The sequence below is a fragment of the Plecotus auritus genome (genome assembly GCF_963455305.1).
Source record: "Plecotus auritus genome assembly, chromosome: 5".
In the NCBI taxonomy this organism is placed as follows: domain Eukaryota; kingdom Metazoa; phylum Chordata; class Mammalia; order Chiroptera; family Vespertilionidae; genus Plecotus; species Plecotus auritus.
Genome location: NC_137776.1, coordinates 61,720,664 through 61,738,653, shown reverse-complemented (window position 1 = coordinate 61,738,653; position 17,990 = coordinate 61,720,664). Strand labels below are relative to the sequence as shown.

At 40.2% G+C, this 17,990-nt stretch overlaps 1 protein-coding gene across 2 annotated transcripts in view; it reads left to right on the top strand.

Moving 5' to 3' along the window:
• The window catches only part of GPD2 (glycerol-3-phosphate dehydrogenase 2), a 145,761-nt gene that overhangs the window by 61,873 nt on the left and 65,898 nt on the right, over positions 1-17,990 (top strand). For both annotated transcript variants that reach the window (XM_080668528.1, XM_080668527.1), the window contains exons 4-6: positions 14,728-14,852; positions 16,156-16,253; positions 17,484-17,647. In XM_080668528.1, the coding sequence (XP_080524654.1) occupies positions 14,728-14,852; positions 16,156-16,253; positions 17,484-17,647 (387 nt within the window). The remainder of the gene's footprint in view (positions 1-14,727; positions 14,853-16,155; positions 16,254-17,483; positions 17,648-17,990) is intronic.

Below are 17,990 nucleotides of genomic sequence, written 5' to 3'. Positions count from 1 at the left end.
AGTACTGCTACAAGGAATTTTGACTCTGGATATTTGCAGTTTCATGCTTAATGATAATAATCCTATCTAATAAAGAGGGAATATGCAAATTGACCATTACACCACCACAAAGATGGCAGTGCCCAGTCCCCTCAGCCCTTCCCGAGTCCCCCAGTCCTAACAGCCCTGCTAGGGGTGGGGTGGGGTGGGTGGCAGGTGCACGGTGTGGCCGGACCCACCCTCAGCCCCCTAGCCTCCCCGGGCAGGCCTGAGGTGCAGGCAAGCCTTGGATGGTGGCTGCCCAGCCGCTCAGGGCCGCCCGAGGCTCAGGTAACCAGGGCCAGCCAAGGCTTACGCTGCCAGCAGTGGCAGCAGCAGAGGTGTGATGAGGGCGTTGCCTTCCCCTGATCACTGGGTTGCCTCCCGCCCCTGAGGAATCCCGGACTGTGAGAGGGGGCAGGCCAGGCTGAGGGACCCCCACTCCAGTGCATGATTTTTCATGCACTGGGCCTCTAGTTTATTACATAAAAGGATTTTCTTAGATTAAGCTACTCCACAGCCATCCTAGATTTTGTTATCTTACATACTTGGTAGAATTTACTCTTACAGAAATGAATTAAATTTAAGGTTTAGGGCCCAGCTGGTGTGGCTCAGTGGTTGAGCATCGGCCTATGAACCAGGAGGTCGTGGTTCGATTCCCAGTCAGGACACATGCCTAGGTTGCAGGCTCGATCCCCAGTCGGGTGTGTGCAGGAGGCAGCTGACCGATGATACTCGCTCATTATCAATGTTTCTATCTCTCTCTCTCCCTCTCCCTTCCTCTCTGAAATCAATAAAAAGTATATTAAAAAAGAAAATATTTAGGTACACAAACAGAACAGTGCCCTAGATTTACTGTGCTTGCCCAGGACCCACACTTAAATTTTGATCTTTATAGATTTGCTAGCTAGGTCCTTTCTGTCACTTCTAAATAATGGTAAATACAAAATATAGGCCCTGGAATCTATTCTGTTGCCAGCAGACTCCCATTTTCATATAATTTCCTGTCTCCATGGTTTGTAATTAGAGTCAGATTATCCTTGGGCATGCTAAAGCAGATGAAAAGAATATTTATAGTTGTCTCAAGGTATTTGAACTCAACTCTTTCCCCTGGAGGCCTGGGAAGTAGAGTGGAAAGAGAGGACACATTCCAGAAATAATGAGAGGCCTTGTCTGGGACTAACCCAACCTGTCCTGGGACCATCCCAGGAGTTAGAATTTACCAGGTGACAGTTTTCTATGTCAGAGGGGATCATTTCTCCAGTAGGGTTCAGAAAAAAGATATTCAGTACATGCTGTGTACTGAAATGTATAGTAGTTTTTTTTTTATTAGTTCCACAAATATTTCCCGAGTACCTGTTGTATGCATGGCAACATGCAAGGCACTACATGAGACTACAAAGATGATTGTTATGGTTGGTGCCTTTAGGGTGCTCACCGTTTTTTAGTGTGTGTGTAGACTGAATTACATCATAGAGACTATGTGTCTTTCAAATGTTTGGGGGCATTATGGGTGTATAAAGGCGAGGGTGATCATAGCTAAAGAGAATGGTCGAGAGAAAGAAAGCTGCTACTTAGCATAGGTAGAATTTTTATATTTTTATTGATTACAGAGAGGAAGGGAGTGGGAGAGAGAAACATCAATGATGAGAGAGAATCATTGATTGGGCCATCTCCTGCACGCCCCCTACTGGGGATTGAGCCCGCAACCTGGGCATGTACCCTTGACTGGAATCAAACCTGGGACCCTTCAGTCTGTAGGCCAATGCCCTCTCCACTGCGCCAAACCGGCTAGGGCAGCATAGGCAGAATTTTAATAGGCAGACATTGCTGGCTGAAAGTGTTCCAGTCTGAAGGAACATGCAGAGGGACGGCATGGGGGCAGTGCATGTGGGAGATAGCACGTGCTTCAATTCAGAGTACCCAGGTTGTGGAGGGGAGAATGAGAGCAGGGTGGACAGGCAAAACGGGCCCTTGTGCTCCAGGGAGAGTACTCTGGACTTGGCTTTGAGATCCTGGAGAGCCCAAGGTTTGGTGAAGAGGAATGGATAGGCACCAAGGAAGGAGCAGGCATGGGCATGCACTTTTAAGAGATCCAGACACATAATAGAAAGGAGGTCACTTGATAATATAGTAGGATGTAAAGAAAGGAGATAATATGTACAATAATTGTTCTCTGTCTCTGTCTTTATTCCCACCCCCCCCCCCCCCCCCCACTCCCCAACACCGCTTCAAGATAGGAGCAATCTGATTATTTCTGTAGACTCAGATAAAAGCCTGTGCAGGAGAACTTGACTATGCAAGTAATAGAAGTCAGCATGTGGAACAAGATCTGGTGAAAATACAGGGGATGGGATATCAGAGATGTATCTTAGCTTTGGCAGGGAGGTAAGAGGCATTTCTTGGGACAGAAACAAAGGGCAAAGATTCTAAGATAAAAGAGGAGATTGCGTGACTATGAAGAGCGGTTCTATTTGTACGTAGGATACTCGACTTCTGTGTACAAAAGGTTTAGAACTACCTTATGGAGGATGTGATAGGGTTTAGGTTACTTTGCTGAGATTAGTAAATGTAAATTTGTTATCGACCCAGGATATTTGTGTGTGTGTGTGTGTGTGTGTGTGTGTGTGTGTATCTGTTCCCATGTCTGTCCAGTATTGCTCAGAGTGGAGGCAGAAACATTATATAGTTTGGTAGAATCCAGAATTGATAAATGACTGGGTGTGAATGATAAGAGGAGAAAATGAGAAAAGAGTCTATGAGGGCAGAGGGAAGTGCTTAAATGGAGACCTAGGACTGACAGGGGAAGGCAAGGGTAGTTGGAAAGCCAGCTTCCCTCGAAGAGTTAGGGTTGTTAAAGGACTGTGAATGAAATAATTATAAGCCAACCACTATTAAATGCCTTTTATTCCTTTTCTCCTTTTGAAAAATCTTATCTATGCTCACTTTTGTGCATTTTCTACATATATCCTTTTAAAAAATATGTTTTTATTAATTTTAGAGAGAGGAAGGGAGAGAGATAGAAACATCAATGATGAGAGAGAATCATTGATTGGCTGCCTCCTGCATGCCCCCTACTGGGGATTGAGCCTGCAACCCGGGCATGTGCGCCAACTGGGAATTGTACCAGTGACACTTTGTTGCACAGGATGATGCTCAACCCACTAAGCAACACCAGCCAGGGATACATATCTATCTCTCTCTCTCTCTCTCTCTCTCTCTCTCTCTCTATATATATATATATATATATATATATATATATATATATATATATATATATATAAAGAGGTAATATGCAAATTAGGCCAAGACTCCGTAACGGTTCATGACCGGACAGGAGGAGGTTGCATGCACAGGTGAGGCCTGGAGTGGAGACGGAGACAGAGACAGGGGGGCCTGCCCGAGCCGGCGTGGTGGTTTGGGCGGCCCCAGAGCGGACACAGGCAGGGGGGCTAGGGGATGCTGTGAGTCAGGTGCGGGTCCCGGCCCCCCACAGGGTGCCTCCTCGCACGATGGGAGGTGGGCACCTCCTTGCATGATTTCAATCGTGTGCTGGGCCTCTAGTATATTTATAAAAATACAAGATCATACTGTAGTTACTGTTTTGCAGTGTTTCTTTCAAATATTAGTATATTTAGTCAGTCTTTACATATATACAATACACATTATTTTTGATGTGAGCCAAGTACTGAATCAGCTCTGAGAATACAGAATAAGAAGATGTGGCCTTGCCCTCAAGGAGCTTATAATCTATTAATATTTGCTGAACAAATACATTTTTCCCTTTGGGCAGTGGAAGATAGTCAGTAGTAATCAGGACATCAACCAGTTAATGAGTAGGTGGTTGTGGATAGTGATAATTTTGGAGAGATAAGGGTTCCCAGAGTCTGAATGTTGACCAGACTTTTAATTTTTATAGTTAGTAACAACCAAGAAAGTGCTGTACTTTTAATATCTCTTGGCATATTGACTGCTCTCTTTTCCAGTAATTGACTGAATGTGTTATTTGATATATGTGGAATTGTGATTTATAAAGGGGATGGATGAACCTTAGTTTGTATTTCTTTTTTTATGCTGGTAGTTCTCTGGGGGTAGCCTTTATAATTAAAATGTATAGAGATGCTGAACTTAATCTATATTTATCCTTTTACTACCATTCCTGATCATATCAGTGGCCCTCTGAAGTGTGAAATAGTCATGGGCATTTGGTTAATGAATTGTGCATTGTTGCTGTTCATTCATGGAATTTGCTCTTTTATTATATTTGATGCTTCACTTAACAACAAATTTTGCTTTCTCTGTATTTGATATGTTTTTACCAAATTATTCCTGATTGTATCCATTAATCTTTAGTCACATTTGACAAAAATAAATTACTGTGATCTTTTAAAGTTACCAGTAATAATTAGATTTTTCAGGACATCAAAGTTTTGGGGAACACTAGATATTTAAGGGCTTGTATAAAAATGTTTGTACAAGCTTTTTGATAAAATACTATGCCCCAGTGCAATTTGGGTAATGGATAAACAAAGAGTACAAGGAAGAGGAAAAAGTCATGAAGTCTTCATAATGAACATTTATTTGCATTCTTACCATCTGCGTTTTTTGGGAATCAATTTTCATTTGGGAATATTATGTTATAAATGTAGTTTGCACAGTTCTCACGTTCTCCTATAGGTATCTAGGGGTCATTAGAAATTGTTTCACTGTTTAACACCTCTGTGTCCAGTTCCTGGGCAGAAGCACAGCCTAGAAGCCCAGTTGTGGGCACTTTGTCCCCAAAGAGAGCTGGAATGAGGGGAAGCTGATAAATATATTCACTCTCTCAGCATTCTTCAAGTTGTTTTTATTCAGTTCTTCATGTTCTTTAATGTGACTTTACTTATGTATCAGGAATCACCTAGTACAGTTTTGGTTTAAAATCTGATTTATAAAAGTAACCTTTATGGTTTCTATTCAAATTCCAGAGAAGACTGCTTTTCGCTAGAGGAAAACATTAATTATCGGTCTCTTGTTTAAAAATGTATGTATACTTTTAGTTTATGAGTAGATCTAGCTAGCAATTCTGGAATTCTCACTACAGTTCCTTCAAGTTTAAGGCAGTACAGCACAGTGATTAAGGACTCAGGTTGAAAACTTAGAATGAATTCGGATCAAATTTTGGCTTCATCCTTTACCAGCACCATGACTTTCCACAAGTGTCTTAAAAAAATTTTTTTTTGTAATTGATTTTGGAGAGGAAGGGTGTGGAAAAGAGAGAATCTCTAATGATATGAGAGAATTATTGATCGGCTGCCTCTTGCTTGCCCCACACTGAGGATCGAGCCCGCAATCCTGGGCTTGTGCCCTGACCTGGAATCGAACCATGACCTCCTAGTTCATAGGTCCATGCTCGAACCCATGAGCCACGTCTGCTGGTATCTTAACCTTACAGAGAACCTCAGGTTTCTCAGACACAAATGTAGGAATGTAATAACACTCTTGCATAAGTAAAGATTTACAAAAAGCAGGAGGTGTGTGCATTGCAAACAAAATGCAGAAAAGGGAGAGCCTTGGAAAATAGGGCATACAGGTTTCTACCCCTTCACCATTTCTACCTTCTCCCACCATGAGGGAAGAGAAATTCCTATTTCAGGACAGTAGAATCGCAGCAGGTGAAAGTTTGCTGGACCCTGCTAATTAGACTAGATTGCAAGTTTCTACTAAAGTTAATGTGGAGATTTAATGTAATTTTAATTAATATAGTGATTTTCTTTGGCAGGAGTAGAGAAACTTGTACTAAAGTTTATCTGGAGAAATAAGCCTATGAGACTTACTAAATTAATTTTGAAAAAGAATAATGATAAAGGAGAAAGAGATCAGATATTAAAGTGTCTTCTAAAGCTAGTTTAATTAAAATAGTTTTTTTTTAAAGGAATAGAGAGATCAGTGAACAAAAGTAAGATTCTAAGATTGATTTAAATACATAAAATTTAGAATATCGTAAAGACAACATTTCAGGTCTGTCATTACTAGTTATTAATAAGTGATGTTGGAGTAAAACTAGAGGCCCACTTCCCCAAACACACACACACACACACACACACACACACACACACACACACATTCTGTTTATCATAATCCATGTGGATCAAGGATTTAACAAAATACTGTAAAAACTATTATAAGAAAGTATATGAAAATTAAAAAAAATGGAGTAGGAACGATGCTTTTAAGCAAGACACCAATAAAGCCATTTTTCTTTTGGAAAATCCTGCTAAATTTGATGTCATAAGTATTAAACTTTATAGCAGAATTATAACAAACATGTGATACTGGGAAATATTTGTAACATTAAACATGGTTTGTGTCATAATTATTTTCAACTTTTCTACATCTATTGTTTTCGTATGTTATGGTACACTGCATATACCTGGATTGTTTATGCCGAATAGAGAGAATCCACCTTTTAACAGGTGAATTTGATCCATTTCCATTTATCTGATTCCACATGATTTATTTTGTTTTTGTTTTTTAATCTTGTTTTTTTACTTTACCTTTTCCTCATCCTTTCCTTCTTTTGTATTAAAACAATGAGTATCACTTTCTGTTTCCAGACCTTCACCTCTGTAGATAGAGTTGCTACCACCATCCAGTCCCATCAGAGACTTTCCCAGAACCGAAGTGAGGCTCCTGCTCCTGTGTTGCTATTGGGCATCCTGCTGACCAGCTGGTGGTGCAGGTGCTGCTCCCCAGCAGTCTGTCTTCCTGCTTCCTGGGCACGTCCCAGCTGATAGTGCACAGCCCAGACAGTGGTTAGGAGGAGGCTTTCACAAGAGCCAGAGCCTTTCTTCAGTCCTTGCATTCAAGTGCTAATCTGGCATCTTTACCTTTCCTTCCTGGGAGACTTCTATTCCTCTTACCCTTTAGGAGCAGAAATCTTGGTTTCCTTTGCCTGTTTCTAGCCCAGAGCCCAGCAAGACAGAGGCTGTGGGGGCTTGACTACCTGCTATATTTCTGGTCCATGGAGTGTTTATATATATAACTTTCTCTATATTTAGAAGATTTCAAAGCTGGACTTAACAATGCAATATTGATCAGATTTCTATTTATACCAATATTTATAATAGCAAAAAAATGGGTGCCTGGATTAATAAATTAGGTACATCCAGTTATTGAAAAGCAATTTATAAGTACTTACAGGGAAAATGGCTAAACTATATTGTAAGTTGAAAAACAAGTTGTGAAAAACACACACCAAAAAACATGTTATGAAGAGTGAGTTTGTTTATTGTATTTGTGTTTAAAGCTAAACAGTATACAAGTTGTATACTTTCATAAGCGTGGAAAGTTTCTAGTAAGATACAGGGGGCATTTTTATAGTTAACGTTGGTTACTTCTGGGTTTTGTAACTAGGAAGCCAGTGATGTATTATTATCTCTTTGCACGCTTCCATATTGTTTGGATATTCTTCCTCTCATTGAACATTGTCTGTTTTTATAATAAAACTAGAGGCCCGGTGCACGAAATTCGTGCACAGATAGGGTCCCTAGACCTGGCCAGCGATCAGGGCCAATCGGGGCCTTTCTTCCCCCACCTGCTAGCTGCTGGCCAGGGCCTTCCTCCCTGCCAGCTGCCGGCTGCTGGCTGGGGCCTTCCTTCGTTACACCCCCTGGTGGTCAGCACACGTCATAGCGAGCAGTCAAACTCCTGGTCGGTCGAACTACTGAGGGGACAATTTGCATATTAGCCTTTTATTATATAGGAAAGTAAAAAGTAAAAGCAGCAATAGCAACTCCCTTATTTTCCCGAAATTATATTATTACAATTAATGTTATGGCTTAATACACTTTTGAGCCTGCTGTGTTTTTAAGGAAAACAGAGTATGCTAATGATATGTTCTAACTTCACGAAGTATCTTCATTAATGGTTTATCTGTTTCCTAATATAAAAATAGAAATAGGTACTAAATAATCCAATATTATATAATTCTATAAAATGCTAACATTCACTGTGAGAAAATACTAGTCCAAAGCACAGGATTATGATCTGGAGGATTAAAAAGCCAGGATTACTTTGCAGCTTTACAGGAGTGTTATTTTTTAGAGAAACTGATCCTTCATTTAAAATGTTTAGCCTTTGGGTTAGTCCCTTTTCTTATTAATGGAAATGACTTTTTGAAATACAAGGGTAAGTGCCCAAAGCTTTTCTAAAGATGGATAAACTCCCCTTTCCTTAAATGATATCATTTTTTTTTCATGGGACATGCGGCTTTAATACCTGTGCTATAGTACAAATGTACAGAGTGTCTCAATTTTTAGATTTGTGTGTTATTACCTTGATGCCTGTGATGGTTATTTCATAGGGATTACTCTTTCCTTTCTATTGAAAAATAGCTAAAGTATGCCTTATCTAAAAATTTATTCTAGTGAAATAATTAAAGATGCAGAGTTTAAATGAAAATATAATCTTGCAATTCTATCTGTGACATGAGGTAGAAAATAACCCAAAATTGAATAAGTAAATCATTATAAATATTTAGTGTAATATTATCCACACATTAAAATAAAATAATAGGAAAATATTTATTGACATGGAGAGTTGTTTACACTAAACATTGTTAAATGAAAAACAAAAAAAGGAATACATCATATGATCCTAATTTGGAAAAATGTATGTATGGTGATCATATATATGCATAGAAAATGTGAACATTTAAACACCCAAATGTCAACTGTGGTTGTCTCTGAGTGGTGTGATTACAGGAGAGTTTTATTTTGTTATCCTTACTTTTTTGCATTTATTATATTGAGCATGTTTTTATGCATAATAAGATAATCAGTAAAAGGCATTAAAATATACTTCTGTTCTATTTTATGCTGTGAAAGTTAAATGTCGTATCATTCCTCCCCTTAGATGGTAATTATCCATCTATATTCATCCAACTCTCTTTTTTTAAATTAAAAAAAACTTTTTAAAATTTCAATTACAGTAGACATACAATATTATACTAGTTTCAGGTGTATAACAGTGATTAGACATTTATATAACTTATGAAGGGATCTATATAACTAGACTTATTGGGTTGATCACTTCATCCAGCTGTCTTATTTTTAATTTTTAATATATTTTTATTGATTTCAGAGAGGAAGGGAGAGGCAGAGATAGAAACATCAATGATGAGAGAGAATCATTGATAAGCTGCCTCCTGCATGCCCCACACTGTGGATCGTGCCCGACATCTGGGCAGGTGCCCTGACCGGGAACTGAACCATGACCTCCTGGTTCATAGGTCAATGCTCAACCACTAAGCTATACCAGCCAGCCACCCAGCTGTCTTGATCCATGAATTGTTTTACTTGAAAGTACTTGGTAGCTAGACCTTCTCATTGAAGTTGGAAAAGACAGAGCTACAAAGAGCTGTATTTAGTTCACACCCCTGTCCCACACAGAAGATACAATTTTAACTTGCTAAGAGATGGGCTGAAAGGTAGAGTTCAAGGTGACTTTATTCTTCTACTAGAGCTAATCCTTTTATTGTTTCACCTAAGAATTTCAGAGTAATTTTACTCCAGTGTTAATACGTCACCACTATCATGAAATTCCTGAGAATACCCACTAAAAGCAATCAATAATAAAAACAAATAAAGCAATAATAGCATCATAAATGTTCTGGTTCATCTCAGCAATGATAGAGCTTATTGATTTTCATAAAGAAGTAACGTCTGAAAAGAAAAGAAAGAAACAAAAACTATTTCTTATAAAATCTTGAGTGAATTACCTAAATGCAGGGAGGCCAGCTCTTCATTGCCAGCCATGTGGGGAGGCATTCTCTCTGCTCTGACGGAAGGCCTTTTTGAGCTCCTCAAATACATCCAGGAGTAGAGGCTTGAAGCCTGGGCTGTTATTTCTGATGTCCTTCAAATTTAATTGTTTTCCTTAGGAATACAAAATGTTAGCATTGATTGTCACTTAAAAATACTGTCCATTCTTTTTGAGAAGATAAAACAGCACCCTCTTTTTACTTCCTTGCTTTATGCTTAATGTATCAGAAAACTGAATTCTTAATTTTGGATCAGTATTTTGTTTTTCTTCAGATCAATAATTTTTGAGGGGAGAAAAAATTTGCATTTTCAGAGGTGGAACAGAAAGGAACATCCTATATAATAAAAGCTTAGTATGCTAAGTGTCTGATCATCTGGTCAACCAATCAAAGCGTAATATGCTAATGATATGCTAAGGACGCTCAACCGCTTGCTATGACATGCACTGACCACCAGGGGGCAGATGCTCCAACCAGTATGTTAGCTTGCTGTTGGGATCCAGCCCATTGAGACTGAGCAAGATGGGTTGGACATGCCCTGGAGCCCTCCTGTGGTCCCTCCCCAGCTGGCCAACATCCCGTGTCCCTCCCCGGCCCCAGTTGTGCACCGGTGGGGTCCCTCCGCCTGGCTTGCACCCTCTCCCAATCCAGGACCCCTCGGGGGATGTTGGAGAACCGGTTTTGGCCAGATCCCACAGGCCAGGCCAAGTGTTAGGTAATGGTTAATCAGCTAAGGAATGTATTTTGAGAAACGGTTATAACATCTAGTAATGTCTTGACTTTACATTGTCCCCCCTCCCCTTCTATCATTCTTGTCAACAAAGATAAGAAATTCAGAACATTTAGCATATAGCATCAGTTTAAATTTTTAAAATACTTCTTTTTCTAGAATATTTAGTTTTTTTTGTGGTTCCAAAAAACTTTTGGTAATGCTTTTACATTACATTAATATATCAATGTAGCTATAATTTGATTTTTATGTTTTTTTGCTCTGGAAGGAACAGTACCATTTCTCACCAGGAATCCTGGTGGGTAGCTTGATGATATGACACTAGAAATAATGGACAAGAAAAACAGCGTGGTTTGACAGAGAAGCCCATTTTAACTTTTGTTGGTATTCACTAGGGTTTCTCACATACATACATGTGAATAACTTTTTAAAATGTCCAATACTTGCAAAAGCAGTTTTGAGGCTTTAAAGTGTTAGGTCTCACTTATCTATCCTGAAATATCTTCCTGAGATGGCTTGCTAATTCCTAGAGTAGTTCCCTGCCTTGCGCTGTCAGTTTGGGAAAGAAAAAAAAAAAGTATTCTGTTAACACAAGTCCATAAAATTCTCTCTTCCTATCCTGCTCCTGCTCCAATATCATCTTCGGCCCTGTAAAGCTGGAATGATCACTGCCCTACTCCTGCTCTGGCGGGTCCCCCTGAATGCACTCCTGCCTCCAGCTCTTCTCCTCCTCCAGCCCTGCCCTCCAGGCCCACTCTTAAAGAAATCGTTCTAGAACATTCATCTGATTTCTCAGCTTAAAGCACTTTGGTGGTTCTCCTGATAGGCAGCACAATAACATTTCTCAAGAACAATATCTGAGAAACTCTGGAAGATTTTCAGTTTTATTCCCCTTTTTGTAATGATAAAAAAACAAAAATCAACAAGCACACCCTTGTTCTTCCAAACGGATACCTGGTGACTGAGCACAGGATTCAAGTTCATGCTCATGTGAGAGAATCATTGATAGGCTGCCTCCTACACGCCCCCTACTGAGGGTTGAGCCGGCAACCTGGGCATGTGCCCTGACCAGGATTCAAATTGTGACCTCCTGGTTCATAGGTCGATGCTCAACCATTGAGCCCTACCTGCTGGGCTGATGCCAGATCTTGTACTTTCGAAGGAAGCATTTGCTTCTCAAACTGATCCATGACTTTCAGCCATGTTCTCAGAGGCATTTCCTTTTGAGGAGATTGGATATTACTTAACTTGTGAGACAGTGGCCCACAAGACAGGAAGGATCCAAGTGCTCCAAAGTAGACAAAAGGCCCTTTGAGATAGGCCTTTTACCTCTCCCACCTCTGGGTCCTTCCCATTGCCCCTTGAATCCTGCACTCCAGTCTCTGAGGGACAAGTGTATCCTACAAAAGTTGGGCCATTTCAAGCATTTGCCTTTCTGTTGCTTAAGCTGATTTTGGCCAGTGATCCACCTTCCCCCCACCTCTCTGCAACACACTCCTCTGAAGACTCAGCCTTTCTTGAACACCCATCCCAGATATTTAAAAATTCCTGCCTTGGCTGTTATTCTTGTTCTTTGAGGGAATTGCACCATCAATAAACTACCCTAAAATGTAGTGGCTTGAAACCACATTTATTATCCCAGTTTCAGTGGGCCAGGCATCTGTGTGTGCCCTGGCCTGCCTCTGGCTCGGAGCCTCTCACAGGATGCAGTGCTTCTGAGCAAGTAACATGATAGTTGGCAGGACCAGTGCCTCACAGGTTGTTGGCCTGAGGCCTCCATTCCTCCTGACCTGCTGACTGGGGCGTCCTGCGGTTCCTTGACTCAACATGGGAGCTTGCTTCTTCTAAACAAGTAAAAAGGACAAGGAAAGTCAGTCTTTTGTAACTTAACACAGAAGTCATGTGCCATTGTTCTTGCTGTGCCCCATTCATTAGAAGCAAGGCACGAGGTCCAGCCCACACATCAGGGTGAGGGATTCAGCCGTGGGCAAACTATGGCCCACGGGCCGGATCCAGCTGTTCTATCCGGTTCTCTTGCTCTCCCCTCCGCTCCTTTACTTTGAATTTATATTAGTTCACACAAACACTCCATCCATGCTTTTGTTCCGGCCCTCCAGTCCAGTTTAAGAACCCATTGTGGCCCTCGAGTCAAAAAGTTTGCCCACCCCTGGATTAGATACTAGGAAGTGGGGATTATGGTGCCCTCTACCACAGCCAGCAGGATGCCTTTGGGCAGGCCCAAGTGGGGAGCCAGGGACTGGCTTGGAGGCTGCTTGACTGTTCTCAGTCTTATGTCCCTTCCATTTCATGGTACGGGCGTCTCGATGCCAAGACTGTGGTTCCGAGGTTGAAAGAGAGGTATATATTATACAATCTGGCTCTTAAATGTCATTTGAAAGTCCCTCTGCCCTCTTCCCCCCCCCCTCCCCCCCCGCCGATCTGATCACAACTGAAGAGACACAGTCTATTTTAGAGCTGGAAAAACTCCCTATGTTGGACTTACTAAGGCAAAGTGATATAGCTCACCAAGACAGTGCATTTGTAAGAGAATGCAAATGTAATCTTCATTACACACTTTGGGGCTTATGTCCTGAATTTACCTGCTAAGCCAGAGTAAGGTAAGAGTCCTCTGTATTTTCGAATGTAGTACCTATGAAACCTGGTGGCGCTTTCTGCGCCTCTCTTTGGGCTGGAAGCTACTTGACAGCTCAGTACATGCCTAATTCATTTCCGACATCATCACATAGCTCTAAGTTGGCACTAAACTCTCAATATTCTTAAGTACTAATTTGATATAGTTTATTTTTTATAATATACCCAGTACTCCATTTACTAAACTCTGATAGGGTATTCATACTTGAGAACTTTACAGATCTTTCTCTGCCATAAATGCTTAAAAAGAGGGACCTGGGTCTATGATAGCTGTAATTTCTGTGTTATTTAGCTCCTTAGTTAGAGCATTAGCAGTTTTTGCCCTTGAATCAAAGTTCTCTTCTTTCCTCTCCACGGCTTCCAAATATTTTGTCCTTTTGAGTCAAGGGAATTGGCCTGATTTTATGATGACATTTGGGTACGATATTTAAACTGTTAAAAGTTATAAAAACGACCCTTTGGTATTAAATGTAATGAATGGCTCTGAATTGAATACATGCACAAGTTCTCTTATATGAGCTTTGTGAGCCCAAACTGCTCCAGTTACATATTCTCATTGTAATTGGATTCCATGACATTCTCTCATCCCCAAGAGTATGCCAGGCCATGAAAATTCCTCATGGCTTGGTGTTGATATATACTTTGGGTCTTTTGAAGTTTTGAATTTCATCTCTAACTAGTGTATGGGCCTCACAGTACTGCTGGTCCTACCCAGTCCTGGAGAGATAGGGGTGTCTCTGCAAGAAAACCAAACCAAACAAAACTAATTTAATCTCTAAGAGATTTATTGCAACCCTCAAAGAAAGGGGGAGGCAGATGACTTCTGAAACTGACCTTTCTTTGCTCAGCCTCACCTTTACCAAGAATATTGTCCTTTCTTGGGTTCATTTGTTCTGGCTTGTATTTTTCTTTGTAAATCCACAATATTATGCTTGGATGTCTTAAATTAGATCAGGAACTCCTCAATATCAGGGGTTAATTTTATTCTTCTTCTGTTGTGATATCTTTGATCTCTTTTCCCATTTTATAGCCTCTATAACACCATTCTAGAAATAGGAGCCAGCACATTTGAGGGCTAGTCTAGGCTCATTGATGATGCATTAGAGTAGATTGGAGATGTGGGGCTGGAATAGGTCTGGACTCTTGTAGTGAGGGATGAATGGGAGTTCCAGAAGGACTTGTAAAAATGACTGAGTTAGCCTCCTGGGTAAAGATGGGTGCAGGCTCTCCTTGGACCCTCTAAAAGCACCAGAGTTTGTTACTGCCCTGAAATTGTACTGTAATATTTCCTAGTTGTGATTCATTCACCGTTTAATATGCTTCTAGTTCGGCTTTGACTTTTCCCCCAGGAAGAGACTAAAATCTCTTCATTATAATATAGACAGTGTACTGCACTTGGAATACAAATTTATCCATGTTCAGAGTAATTTTTCTTGTGATTGTCTCTACCCTGGAGAAGCGCCTTTAATGAATTACATACAAATTGTGTAATTTAAGAAGTTAATTTGGTTTTCTGGTTACACAGGACTAAAAACAGCCCTTGTAGAAAGAGATGATTTCTCATCAGGGACCAGCAGCAGAAGCACTAAATTGATCCATGGTGGTGTGAGATATCTTCAGAAGGCTATCATGAAGTTGGATATTGAGCAGGTAATTGTGTATGCTGGTTGTTAAACAAAAATTGCGACTATGCTTTTTTCTACCCAATTAAATCAGTTTTTTTTTTTTTTAATGGCTCCTAACATTTCTTCCTGTTGGAAATACCTATTTAGTGTAGTCTGCTGGAATATCTTCCAGGAGAGGTGTGCCGGTTCTTTCCTGTGGTATTATGTTTATGGGCAATCAGGGGCTTTTTCTACACAGGCATGTCAAAGTAGCAGATTTACAAAATCATTTTTGGAGGTGTTGCCTTTTAACAGTGGTGATTGCTTTTTTTCTTCTTTCTTTTTTTTTTGTTTGTTTGCCAATAGCCACCAAATTGCTACTTCCCCAGCAATTTCAGGGAGCTGTGCTGTAATACAGGGGGAGTATTAAATTGATCCTCTTAACTGAAACTGCAGCCATACATTAATCTTGTCACTGACATATTCTTAAGGAAAGATGATCTGAGTCATGCTTTTCTTATGTCACACATTATTGTGTCCAGTCTGCCACCACTTGAAAACTGCCAAGGCAGTGTGGAAGATGACATTTCCCAGAGGGCTAAAAAAAAATAAAAAAAAAATCAGCCGAACTCAGTATCTGTCTTCCGAACGGGAAAAACACAGCAGCACTAACTTGACATTGTCACTTGTGAATCTGTCCCCTTTTCTTAGGTGTCTCTGCGACATCGTGATGGCTGCAAGGAAAAGAGCACAGGGTTTAGAATCAGATGGCTTGGGATGTGTTCCAGTTTACTACTCAATTTTTAGGAGCCTGAGTATTCTCATTTGTAAAATTAGTATCATACTTGTAATGCTGGTTCTTCAGAGGGGTATAAGGACCAAAGGAGTTAAGAGATAAGCTTTTTTATAATACTCTATAAAATACTGTGCAACTCCTAAGCATCATCTCTGCTTGGGTTAGTGGAGGCCAGAAGGGGATGTTTAGCATGCATTTGAACAATCTGTTATCTCTTACATGGGGAAATATTACAGGGAACTGAGAAAAGGGACAACATAGAGAATGCAAGATAAATTGTTATAATAATCTTGTAACTCCAGTCAGGAAAATATCTTACACCTGGGAGCTCTGACAGCATGTTTTTCTCCTATGCAAATACAGTTAAGGTTTCTAAAAAATCTCTCCGGTTGACAGCATGATGTATTATTAGAAATTTGATTAGGAGGGAGCTATCCTTGCTCAGAGGTAGAGAGGCTTCTGTGTATCAATCAGTTGGCGGGGTGTCTATTTGCCATTTGAAAATATTATGATCTGTTACTGCCAAACTAATTTTCTCTGTTTTGCTTTTCAGTATAGGATGGTGAAAGAAGCCCTTCACGAGCGCGCCAACCTACTAGAAATTGCTCCCCATTTATCAGCTCCATTGCCTATAATGCTTCCAGTTTACAAGTAAGCATTTTGGTAGCATCTATACACATTTGCTTACCTGGGGTTAATAGAGAACAACAGCTTTAATGGAAATATTCCCTCAGTTTGTATTTCTTAATGTAGTTTTAATTAGTTGCAATCTTTAATCATGCTCAAATACTTTCCTTTGTTGTATTTAAAAGTGTGGCTTTTCCTAAATCACTCCCTACTGACCAACCTCCAAAGGCTACGTCTTGAAGGCAAGGAAGCTGTGTTCTGTATTTATAATTAGTAATTTCTTACGGCATTTTCTGGCAGGATATAGATTTGCTTTGAGGAACATAAGAGGCCCTTTTGAAGACTAAAATGCAGAGCCTGAAAGTATCCTGCTGCAAAATCTGAGCCTAGTATGTACCAACTCCAAACCTAAATCATTCTGGATCATTTTCAATATGTACATTAACCCAAACTTTGTTTAGAAGTGTCAGATATGGCCTGGTAGGCATGGCTCAGTGCTTGAGCATCGACCTATGCACCAGGAGATCCTGTTTCAGTTCCCGGTCAGGGCACATGACCGGGTTGCAGGCTTGATCCTCAGTGTGGGGCGTGCAGGAGGCAGCCTATCAATGATTCTCTCTCATCATTGATGTTTCTGTCTTTCCCTCTCCCTTCCTCTCTGAAATCAATAAACAATACTTCTAAAAAAAGTGCCAGATTATAAGTTATAAAACCCATTTTCCTAATATTGTTAAAGCTATTCATGAAGTTGCCTTAGATTAGAGTACAGGTAACGTGAAAAAGTGGATTCTGTAACTTTGTTAGCCATGAGTGTTGTGGGGGACCTAGAAACAGATTTCACAATTGTTCACATCTTGTCATAGATTGCTTAGGACACCTTAAGCCAGTGATTCTCCACCCTGGGGATCCATTAGCGTCACCCAGGCCCCTTCCTAGTTTAGCTAAATCAATCTCTAGACATGTGAAGCCTAGGCAGTTGTATTTATTTTTGATGCTCTCCAGAGAATTCTAAAATGCAACAAGGTCAAGAACCATTGCCTTCCAGGTGATTCATTGAAAGGCTCACCGATTCATTCACTTACATGGTTCAGCTGGGTTGGTGTCAAAAACAGCGGTGCAGTTCTGTTTCTTTTGCAGTACACTTCTAGACATATTTTGCTTTTCTTAAATGAAATGTATCTAATAACGTAAAGTGACATGCTGTGATGTTATACACTGTTTCTAAAGAAACCTTTTCCCCTGTTTATGCTGTAGGTGGTGGCAGTTACCTTACTACTGGGTAGGAATCAAACTATACGACCTGGTAGCAGGAAGTAATTGCCTGAAAAGCAGTTACATCCTCAGCAAATCGAGAGCCCTTGAGCATTTCCCAATGCTTCAGAAGGACAGGCTGGTAGGAGCAATCGTCTACTATGATGGTATGTGTTTTTTTGTTTTGTTTTACAAGATACTTTACTCTCACTCTGACCCTTACAGTATATTGTTAATGAGATAGTTTTGCATTCTTAATTTTAATGTGAATCTTACACAACACACAGATAGACACACCCACTCACCATTTCTCTAATACTAGTTAAAAACCTCCACACTGTGTTTTGCTTTTCATATGTTTAATTTTGCATATTTCTTTTCTGCTTTGATTTCTACTTTGTATCTTATGGTTGGTTTGGTCCATTTTCCCTCATTATGAATTTGGGCCCCACCTTCATGTCATTTAATATGTTATATGTTTGCCAGTGACTAGTTGCCTTATGAATATAT